The sequence below is a fragment of the Macrobrachium rosenbergii genome, chromosome 10 (assembly GCF_040412425.1).
Source record: "Macrobrachium rosenbergii isolate ZJJX-2024 chromosome 10, ASM4041242v1, whole genome shotgun sequence".
Lineage (NCBI taxonomy): Eukaryota > Metazoa > Arthropoda > Malacostraca > Decapoda > Palaemonidae > Macrobrachium > Macrobrachium rosenbergii.
The window spans coordinates 42057159-42069026 of NC_089750.1; the positions used below are offsets into that span (position 1 = coordinate 42057159).

The 11868-nt window shown below is 35.8% G+C and overlaps 1 protein-coding gene across 7 annotated transcripts in view; it reads left to right on the forward strand.

Moving 5' to 3' along the window:
• Positions 1-11868, forward strand: part of LOC136842602 (unconventional myosin-XVIIIa-like) — a 1295621-nt gene that overhangs the window by 1110416 nt on the left and 173337 nt on the right. For all 7 annotated transcript variants that reach the window (XM_067110180.1, XM_067110181.1, XM_067110182.1 and 4 more), the window contains one exon: positions 10610-10733. In XM_067110180.1, the coding sequence (XP_066966281.1) occupies positions 10610-10733 (124 nt within the window). The remainder of the gene's footprint in view (positions 1-10609; positions 10734-11868) is intronic.

Genomic DNA, 11868 nt, shown 5'->3' on the forward strand with positions numbered 1-11868 from the left:
TCATACTTATTACAGTTTTATAATCTCTTCTGGTTTTGAAATTTATTCTCTGAGGAATGGAGTAAAGCTATAATTATTCCTATCCCCAAACCTGGAAAGGATCCCAGTAATGTAAACAATTACAGACCAATTTATCTAACAAGTTGTTTCTGCAAATTACTAGAGAAAATGGTAATTGCTTGACTAACATGGCACATTCAAAATAAAATTTTGACTCCCACTCACTTTGGGTCACAATGTTATAGATTTACATTAGATTCTCTCTCTAACTTGGAAGACCACATACGAAGAGGATTTGAACAAAAGCAAATTACTATAGCCGTCTTTTTTGACATCAAGGCATATGATACTACAGTACAGGGAGATGTGCAATATTAAAAACGTTACATAAAAACAGCATCCATGGACATTTACTTAGGTTTATCCAAAAATTTCTGACACATCGCACTTTTCAAGTGAGAATTGATGATGTATTGTCAAGTACATTTCCATTTGAAAATGATGTTCCACAAGGAAGCGTCCCTAGTGGCACACTGTTTACTTTAGCAATATATGATATCAGTAAAAATCTACCAATTGGAATTAAAACTAACCTATATATCGATGATTTTGCCACATATTATTCAGCATCTCATATAAAACATGCAGAATGAATCATTAATAAAAGCATAATAAAAAATGGAAAGCCCACATAACATACATGAAATCAAAATGTAAAAGAGCATTATACCTAATTAAAAAACTATCGAACATTACTTGGGGAGCCGATAGACATAACCTTACTGTACTGTGTAAAGCAACAGTGCTGTCTGTCATTGATTCTGGCAGTGAAATATATGGCTCGGCATCAGATGCAACGCTGAAAACATTAGACCTAGTTCATAATGAAGGCCTTAGAATATGTTCAGGAGACTTTAGATCATCACTAAAGTCATCTTTGCAAGTTGAATGTGGTAAACTACTTCTCCCTCTCCATAGAGAGCTAGTAAGAATGAAGAGTGCCCTGAGAATTTAGACAAATGATTCTCCAACCGAAAAATTTTTGGGATTAAGAGATGTATTTATAAACAGTCATCCACCTCCTTTCCCAGTTAGAGCTAGAAGATTGTTTGAGATGCTGAATTTAAATATAGTTACCTTTAATAAGTGAATAAAATGAGAATTTGTACACACTTAAAATATTTATCAAAAAGTTATTCATATACCCCAGAACACCAAAGACAACATACAGTAGAACGTATAATCCGAAAAGGTCCACATTATGCAATATAAACAGATGGATCTAAGTCACAATATGGAGTGGGATATGCTGCAGTATCTAAGACAAAATATATCAGTTCTCTTTGCCTGATAATGCCTCAGTATTTACGGCTGAGTTATGTGCAATAGCATCAGCCATAAAAATAATTAAAGAAGCCTCATTTAATAACTTTGTGATTTATAGCGACTCCAGAAGCGCTATAGAAGCCATTCAAAGTTACAATCCAAAAAATAATATTGTACAACAAAGTAAGTTTTCACCCCATAAATTGTATAAAAATGGAAAAAATATTGAAATAAGTTGGATCCCTACCCATGTAGGCATTAAAGGAAATGAAGAGGCTGATAAAGCAGCTAAAGCAGCGGTCTACATGACAAGAGCCAATGTAAACATCCCTATTAGTGACAATATATGATATATAAAATTAATCATGGTAAGTAAATGGCAAAATATATGGAATGAAGAACCTGTAAATAATAAATTAAAACATAAAATCCAGTGTTGGAAAATGGTGTTCATCATATCAAAGAGAGATACACACTCAAGTAATTCTGACGCGTCTTCGAATAGGTCATACAGTACTCATTTGACACACGGACACTTAATGAACAGTCCACGGGGCTCTCCTCCCAAATGCCCAGATTGCAAAGTGTTGATATTGTGTGAATGTCCAAAACATAACCTGCTACAATTATCAAATTTTGGAAGTAGGTCAGTGAAGGAAATTTTGTCAGAATCTTCTACATTTTCAGTAATACCAATTTTAATGTTTATAAGGAGCTGTGATTTAACTGATAAAATACAAAAATAAGTGAATAATAAAAATACAAGAACCCTTGGCGTCTAGTGAATTTTAAAACAACTAAATTTTAAAATGTTACTTAACTTTTTCTGAATTTTAATATACCTTTTTAGTGAGTATAAATGGAAACTTGAGTATAAATGTATTTATTATGTGAGTGTGTTCCAGTATGAGAGCATATGCCTTTGTGTAGTTTTTAATTTAATTTTCATTCATTCATCACCTTACCAAATGACCTATTTGGCCTAGACCTGGCATTTCATCTAAATCCTTCAGGCCAGCCCTATGTGGTCTGGTTAAACTGTTTTAATAATAAAATAGTAGGTCTTAGTTGGATTCATATTGAGAAAATAATTTTATTACTGTACTGCACACTAAAATGAAACAAAATCACAAATCCATGGCCAAAATTCACAAGAAAAAATGAACTTGAAATTCAACCATGCACAACCAGAGAAAAAAAACAACTTACAAATCAGGGTAAACTGGAAAGACACATGAATTAGAATATTGAAGAAAACAGTTGTACTCAAATTATCCTACCCCCTGATCCCAACCTCTTGTCGAGGAGGCCCCGCTGCGGGGATGGGGTGCATTATTTTTGCCTTCAATCTCTGCAGTGGGCTCAACTAATCGTTGGGAAACCTTCTCCCATTTACTTCTCCTATAAGTTTTCCCACTTCCCTCTTCCTGTATCGGTGATGAACTTCACATGGAATTGATTATGGTAATGACTGTTGTTTGAACATGATCTCCTACCCTACTGCTTAGTGGACCCACCTATCCCTCTCCTTTCCAAGGTCCTGCATGCGTTAATGATCATGCCAGGATGGTGAACAGAACAGGGACGAGAGCTGGCTCAAGGTGAGATGATGGCACCCTCCCTGAGCTACCGTGGGTGGGTGTGGGGTTGCCTGGGGAACAAGTGATCGGTATGGGAGCACTTTGGGGCAGAGGAGTGGATGGTCCAATTCCTTCAGAAGGGTACACACTCCCCTTTGGCCAGACGAAACCACCTCTGCCATTGAACCTGATCACACTCCCCTTCTACAGGTGCAACTTGCCCAAGGGGAGGGTCCTGCAACAAGAAATGGTAGCCATAATGCAGGAGGAGCTATAGAGATAGTGAAGGACAACACTACAGGCTTCTGCTGCTATTTCTTCGTGGTGGAGAAAGCGTGATGGAGCTGGCACAGTCAGTACTGGAGTACTCCTTCCAGCACCATTGGGACAATATGGAGATATACACCTTCCCTCCATTCAGCCAGCTATAGAAGGTCATCAACAGACTCTTCATGTCCCAGGGGCTAAGAGTGACACTGGTGGCTCCATGGTATCCTCAAGCAGAGTGGTAAGCAGATCAACTCCACCTGCTAGTGGACGTTCCTGAGGAACAGGACACAACGAGCGGTACCAGTAGGCGGCAGCCTCCCTCTGACTTCATGGTTGGAGAATATCAAGCAGCTCCTCAGATTATTATTATTATTATTATTATTATTATTATTATTATTATTATTATTATTATTATTATTATTTCAGTAGGTGAAACTTATTCACATGGAACAAGCACACAGGGGCCATTGACTTGAAAAACCAAATGCAAAAATGTATAGTTTTTAAAGAAAAATGATCTTACACAAATCGGGAGCTGAAAGCCACCCTAAATACAGCTGTAGAAAGCAGCTGTTATTACAGTTCAGCCTCAGATGCAACCTTGAAAAATCTGGATCCAGTTCCTAATGAGCAACTCAGAATATGCACTAGAGCTATTAAATCTTCCCCAGTGTTCTATCCAAGATGAAAGTGGTGAACCTCCTCTAACTCTTCATCATGACTTGACAATAATGTATAGTGCAATAAACATGCAAGCAAGAGGCTCACCAACAAAATATGTTTTAAACAAAGAGATATATATTTATAAATAATCACTCTCCACATTTCTTAATTAGAGCCAATACTATTTGAATCACAGAAGGGGTCAAACTTCATGAAGCGTAAGTTTTGCAGCCATATCACCCAACAAAGCTTACCAATTTTCCTTGCTGAACAATTTTGTGGTGCTATAGGATCAACCATTAAAATCATTAAAGACATGTCATCACAGAAATATGTAATTTTTAGAAACTGTAGAAGTGTTATAGGAGCTCTTCAAAATTAAAATAAAAAATATCTTTGCACAACACATTAAGTTTTAGTTTTACAAATTATATTTGAGGATGGTAAAAATGTAGAAATATATTGGATTTTTGCCCATGTTGACATCAAGGGAAATGAAGAAGGAGTAAAAGCAACCAAAGCTGCAGCTACTGTGACAAGAACACATGTAGATATTGCTATTAGTGGTTATATGCCATTTCAAGTATCCTTTATAATGAAAAAATGTTCGAATATATGAATAATGAACCTAATAGTAACAAATTAAACCCAGGAATGGAATATGGAATTAATCATATCAGAAGTAATGCCACACAAAAGTAATTTTGATTTGTCTTAGAATTGGTCACTCGTTTGACCCATGGATATATGATGAGCAATCACATGATCCAATCCCTATATGCACAGAATGTAAAGCAGCACAAACATTTAAACATTTTCCTGTGACTAACCATATAAAGTTGACAACAGATATCAAGTTCTTGAAACAAATCAATCAAGGAAATTTTTTAGACTCTCCATCTTGTTCAGTTAACCTAATTATAAAAGTTTTGAAAAACTGTTGTATAATATGTAAACTTTAAACTTTATATTATTAATAAAGACAATTTTGATTGCGGGGGGGCGGGGCCATGTCCTACAAGAGCTAAATAAATTAGTTCGGTGGCCTGGTTAAACTACTTCCTAATGACAAACATATGGGCATTCCTTTCAGGGGAAGCAAGCTCATGAAGTACTGGGACGTTCATTAAAAATGAAAACATTACAAATATAAAAAAGATTCTGGTAATTCTGTACAGTAATTATAAAAGGTGGCACAGTAGAGAAATTCAGTATTGGCTGTATGTTGGTCTGAGCAGATTCAACAATCCCAGATATTCAGTTTCATATTTACAAAACTTTAATTGGAGTTGTTACTAAGCAGAACTCTTTCTTCGAGAGAAACAAAACTAGAAAATGAGAGTGTGAGGATTCCTTCTAGTATTAGGTTCTACATACAAAGTAGCCCTTTAGCTTTCAACACTTAATAAAAACCAAACCATGAAAATAAAATTAGATGCTATATAGAAATATCAGGAATCAGCTGATGCCGGAGAACCAAATCCTTTTGAAGTAATAGTGATAACAGAAGATGATGAAGAAAACAGTGTGAAAAGTGAAATACTCAACATGAAAGAAAGTAAGAAAAAAAGAGGAATCTATGAAAAAAAATAATGAATTCAGTAAATTTGGTTCATCTGTGAAACCAAAAATGGAACCCAGTAATAAGAGCTCTTATAAAGCAATCAAAATTAAACACCACCACTAGTAACCACAGAAAAGCCATAAGTGTCAAGACAAAACTATTAAAGTATCAGTGGTACTTGGTATAGATGGTATCATTAGATTGTGCTTTGTGTAGCTCGTTGCAGATGGTACTTAAGGATCTCAGCAGTAACTCTTCAGCCCGGGCTGCATTATTTTCTGCCATTAACTTTTCATCCATTCCTTTTGGTCTCGTCCGTCTTAGGTATTCAAATATTTAACTTCACCTTATTTCAGGTTTTCTCTCTTATTTAAAGTCAGAAATGGGACTTGTTGGTCTCATTAAAGCAATTAATAATAATAATAATAATAATAATAATAATAATAATAATAATAAAGGAAACCACATATCAAATTAAATGTTAAAGATGAGATGAAATCACTTCATTATCAATAATTTCTGCTGTATCATCACAGGTGATGATACAGTAAAACATGCTGCACCGACGCATGTTTTATAGTCACAACAAAATTAGAATGATGTATTTGAACATTTTTGTAATGGAAAACTTATAAAACCACCTGTGTTGTCATGAAAATGGACTACTGTGTCAGTCTTCTGGGACATAATAGGTATATATATATATATATATATATATATATATATATATATATATATATATATATATATATATATATATATATATATATATATATATATATAGGACTACTGTGTCAGTCTTCTGGGACATAATAGGTATATATATATATATATATATATATATATATATATATATATATATATATATATATATATATATATATATATATATATATATATATAATATATATATATATAATATATATATATACTGGGTTTTTGAAATTAGAGCCCCCACAGAACAAATGGAAAGTTATGAAGTTTTCTGCTATAGCCTGTCTCCAAGTACATTATTTTAAGTTTCTATTAAGCTATTGTTCATTTTACCTTTCTTGTATTTTCAGACTGAGTGATGGAGTTAGATACAGCCATTGCTAATGACTCGGAGGAAATCAGATGGATTGACCAAGTCCGGGCTATAACCTTCAGAGAGGCCAGGGATGCTGGCGCATCCTTCATTTCACATTCCTGGATAGCTACATGCATTAAAAGAGATGAATCCTTTGTTAAAAGAAACTGGAACAAACATCCATATGACTGTCATTGCGAAAAGATTGAGAATCTTGGAAGGCCTGAAGTCCTTTCTCAGGAGTCAAAAGATATCATAACTGAGGCACTGGGTAGACCAAGAAAGTCTTTATGTAAATTGTTGCTTGAACTAGAAACAAAAAGGGGAAAGAAGAGAAGTTATAGTGCTGTATATCATGAGTTGAAAAAATTTGGTATCAAGCCATTTCATGTTATCAGCAAGCCCAACATCACTCAGCAACAGAGAAGACCATGCATGGTTTTGTGGTTCATTTCTTAAAGATTGGGATGAAGCTGACTTTCTCCATGTTGCCGCATCAGATGAATTCTTCATTTACACAGTCAGGAAGCCAAATCATAAAAATGACATCATTTGGGCTGCAAAAGTTGGATGATATCAGCGATGACGTGCGCTATCGCCAAGTTGTGAAATTTCCTGAATGTTTGGGAATTTTACTCTGTTTCACAGACAAACGGTTAATGTGGATCATCGAAGAAAAAGGAGAGTCATGGAATGGCGAATACTTCAGAGAAACTGCGCTTACTGGTGGAGTATTTCCTTTCCTCAAAGATCCTGAAAATGTGTTATCTGTTGAAGAAGTCACATTTTTGCATGATAAGGCACCATGTTTTAAGGCTCTTCAGACACAGGAGCTGCTTTAAAACAGTGGTATCAATTTCTTCTCTCCAAGTGAATTTCCAGGTAGCTCCCCTGACCTTAATGTGTGTGAAAACATTGGTAGTATCTTAAAGGATCGTGTTGAAGCACGCACAGTGAACTATGATGGTATACCAAGCCTCGAAAACCTGTGAAGAGAGGTGACTGAAGTGCTCAGGGAAATGGAGTTTGAGTCTCAGCTTTTTTGTGATTTGTTGAAATCATACCCCTCAAGAATGCAGGCTGTGGTACAGGCAGATGGAGGCCACACAAAATATTAAATACTCAGAGAGACACTTAAATAGTAACTGTTCTGAATTACTTTTGTTTTTGTCCATATCAATTTTAATTTATGCTGTAGAGGGGGGCTGTAATTTCAGAACACCCTATATATATATATATATTTTATAAATATATATATATGAAATTTTTTTATCACACCGTGATTTATATGCAATCATGAAGCTACAAATGTCGTTTAATATCAAATTCACGCTATCTCGAGAGTATCTCCGATGGAGAATTATTTCGAAGGGGAATTTATATAAGTGATAAATGAACAGGTACCACTGGGACGCGAACCCTTGACATGGACCTATTCAACGACTCAGTGGACGTTACCACCGCGCCATCAAGAGAGGTATAAATCATTACCGAGTCTGCTGTACTGTTTTTTCCGTCGTGAGCGGGAAATTGTATTTTAGCCTCGGCAATGACCCACCTCCCGCCATGATAGTTCGTTGGTACGTTTGGAACAGGCAGCTCTTATTATGAAATTTTTATCACACCGTGATTTATATACAATCATGAAGCTACAAATGTCGTTTAATATCAAATTCACGCTACCTATATAGAGTATCTCCGATGGAGAATTATCACCGAAGGAATTTATATAAGTGATAAATGAACAGGTACCACTGGGACGCCGAACCCTGACACGGACCCATTCAACGACTCCAGTGGAGCGTTTACCGCGCCATCAAGAGAGGTATAAATCATTACCGAGTCTGCTGTACTGTTTTTTCCGTCGTGAGCGGGAAATTATACTTACCCTCGGCAATGACCCACCTCCGCCATGATAGTTCGTTGGTACGCGTTTGGAACACGCAGCTCTTATTATGAAATTTTTTATCACACCGTGATTTATATACAATCATGAAGCTATAAATATCGTTTAATATCAAATTCACGCTACCTCGAGTATCTCCGATGGAGAATTATCACGAAGGGGAATTTATATAAGTGATAAATGAACAGGTACCACTGGGACGCGAACCCTTGACATGGACCCATTCAACGACTCCAGTGGACGTTACCACGCGCCATCAGAGAGGTATAAATCATTACCGAGTCTGCTGTACTGTTTTTTCCGCCGTGAGCGGGGAAATTGTACTTAGCCTCGCAATGACCCACCTCCGCCATGATATTGTTGGTACGTTTGGAAAACGCAGCTCTTATTATGAAATTTTTATCACACCGTGATTTATATACAATCATGAAGCTACAAATGTCGTTTAATATCAAATTCACGCTACCTCGAGAGTATCTCCGATGGAGAATTATCTTGATGGCGCAGTGGTAACGCCCACTGGAGTCGTTGAATGGGTCCATGTCAAGGGTTCGCGCCCCAGTGGTACCTGTTCATTTATCACTTATATAAATTCCCTTCGTGATAATTCTCCATCGGAGATACTCGAGGTAGCGTGAATTTGATATTAAACGACATTTGTAGCTTCATGATTGTATATAAATCACGGTGTGATAAAAATTTCATAATAAGAGCTGCCTGTTCCAAACGTACCAAGAACTATCATGGCGGAGGTGGGTCATTGCCGAGGTTAAGTACAATTTCCCCGCCACGACGGAAAAACAGTACAGCAGATTCGGTAATGATTTATACCTCTCTTGATGGCGCCGGTGGTAACGCCCACTGGAGTCGTTGAATGGGTCCATGTCAAGGGTTCGCGCCCCAGTGGTACCTGTTCATTTATCACCTATATAAATCCCCTTCGTGATAATTCTCCATCGGAGATACTGAGGTAGTGTGAATTTGATATTAAACGACATTTGTAGCTTCATGATTGTATATAAATCACGGTGTGATAAAAATTTCATAATAAGAGCTACGTGTTCCAAACGCATCAACAAACTATCATGGCGGAGGTGGGTCATTGCCGAGGCTAAGTACAATTTCCCCGCCACGACGGAAAAAACAGTACAGCAGACTCGTTAATGATTTATACCCTCTTGATGGCGCCGTGGTAACGCCCACTGGAGTCGTTGAATGGGTCCATGTCAAGGGTTTGCGCCCCAGTGGTACCTGTTCATTTATCACTTATATAAATTCCCCTTCGTGATAATTCTCCATCGGGGATACTCGAGGTAGCGTGAATTTGATATTAAACGACATTTGTAGCTTCATGATTGTATATAAATCACGGTGTGATAAAAATTTCATAATAAGAGCTGCGTGTTCCAAACATACCAACGAACTATCATGGCGGAGGTGGGTCATTGCCGAGGCTAAGTACAATTTCCGCCACGGCGGAAAAACAGTACAGCAGACTCGGTAATGATTTATACCTCTCTTGATGGCGCGGTGGTAACGCCCACTGGAGTCGTTGAATGGGTCCATGTCAGGGTTCGCATCCCAGTGGTACCTGTTCATTTATCACTTATATAAATTCCCCTTCGGTGATAATTCTCCATCGGAGATACTCTCGAGGTAGCGAATTTGATATGAATTTTGATATTAAATATGACATTTGTAGCTTCATGATATATATATATATATATATATATATATATATATATATATATATATATATATATATACTTGTATATACTGTATATATACACACACATACATATGACTGAAATATTTTCTGTTAAGACAGAATTCTTTCAATTATAAGGGAGCCCATAGAAATGTCAAAATGTGGAAAGTAAAGGTTAAATTTCAGAGACCAAACTGTCTCTCTCCTGAGGAGAGAAACACTGTGGTCTCTGAAATATAGCCTTTATTTTTACTACATTTTGGCGATTTTTATATATATATATCTCTTATATTCGATTTATATATATATATATATATATATATATATATATATATATATATATATATATATATATATATATATATATATATATATATGTATATGGTATGTATTCTGACTAATTAAATTTATGATGGTCATGTTTTAGGTGTTTATTTCAGTTTAGTCTCCATTACATTTAGTAATGTCAATTGGAAAAGCATTCCATTCATAAAGTTCACTGTAACAATCCTTATTTTATCAGGTTTGACCAAGAAGTGATGTCTGTTCAAGAAGAGCTTAGGCATGAAAGGAGCAACAAGGATAAGATTCAAAGGGAACGGGACCAGATCCTTTCCGAAAAATACTCATTCGAGCAAGAAGTAACGGTAAGTGCATATTGTAAGACAATATTTTTGATGTGTAAAATGTCAAGACAGAGGGTGAACAAGAGTGCCATTTACGTGTAGAATTAACTATACAGTAATATTTTTTTTTTTTCGTTATAAGGTTTAGAATGTTCCAGAGCAGAATATTCTTCCACGATTGTTAATTTAACGTACAGTACAGTATATTTATGTGTACAAGTTACATGCTACAAAAGTCTTTTCATTTCTACAAGGTGGTTGCACCAATTTGTAAGCTACTTTTCAAAATGAAAATCATCTGACTGATGGAAAGGTTGTTCTAATTTGATGTTCAGTTCATCACCTTCTGCTATATTTAGTAAATTTCATTACAAGAAATTAAGTCTTGTCGTTTAGAAAGTGTCATAAGGGACATATGACCATTATAATTACAAATTCATATATATTTGGCATATATATTTATATATATACTGTAATATATATATATATATATATATATATATATATATATATATATATATATATATATATATATATATATATATATATATATATATATATTTATATATATATTGCTCCTTTTGAGAGATATTTTCTTTAAGGAAATCCGCTGTATCCTGTTTTTTCGGTGCTACTATAGTATGATGTCTACCATCCATTTTCTACATTTGACCCCTCAGGGGCTAGTACTAAACACGGCAAAACAGTGTAGGTGAGTCACGGTTTCGCCGTGTCTCGTACTATCCCCTCGGGGATCAAATAGTTTTATATATAGTTTGGGGAAGTAATTGCCACAGGCCTTAATTGGGTTGTTTGGTAGATAGCATCCTAATTTTTGGTAGGTCGCGAATAGCTCGTTAGATATCATACTATAGTAGCACCGTCGTTTTTTCTCTCTCTCTCCATCAACCATATCATGGTATAGCACTCCGAATGTTCTCTCTCTCTCTCATGCACACTCAGACATACGCACATATACCATGAACAAGGAAAATTCTGCTGACACAATAATCAGAATCAAGCGAAATCATCTCGATCCTTTTTGACAGATATTCCTCGAAACAAAATACACTGTATCCTGTTTTTCTCTCTCCAACAACTATATACTTACTAATAGATTGCCACTCCGCATTCTCTCTCTCTCTCTCTCTCTCTC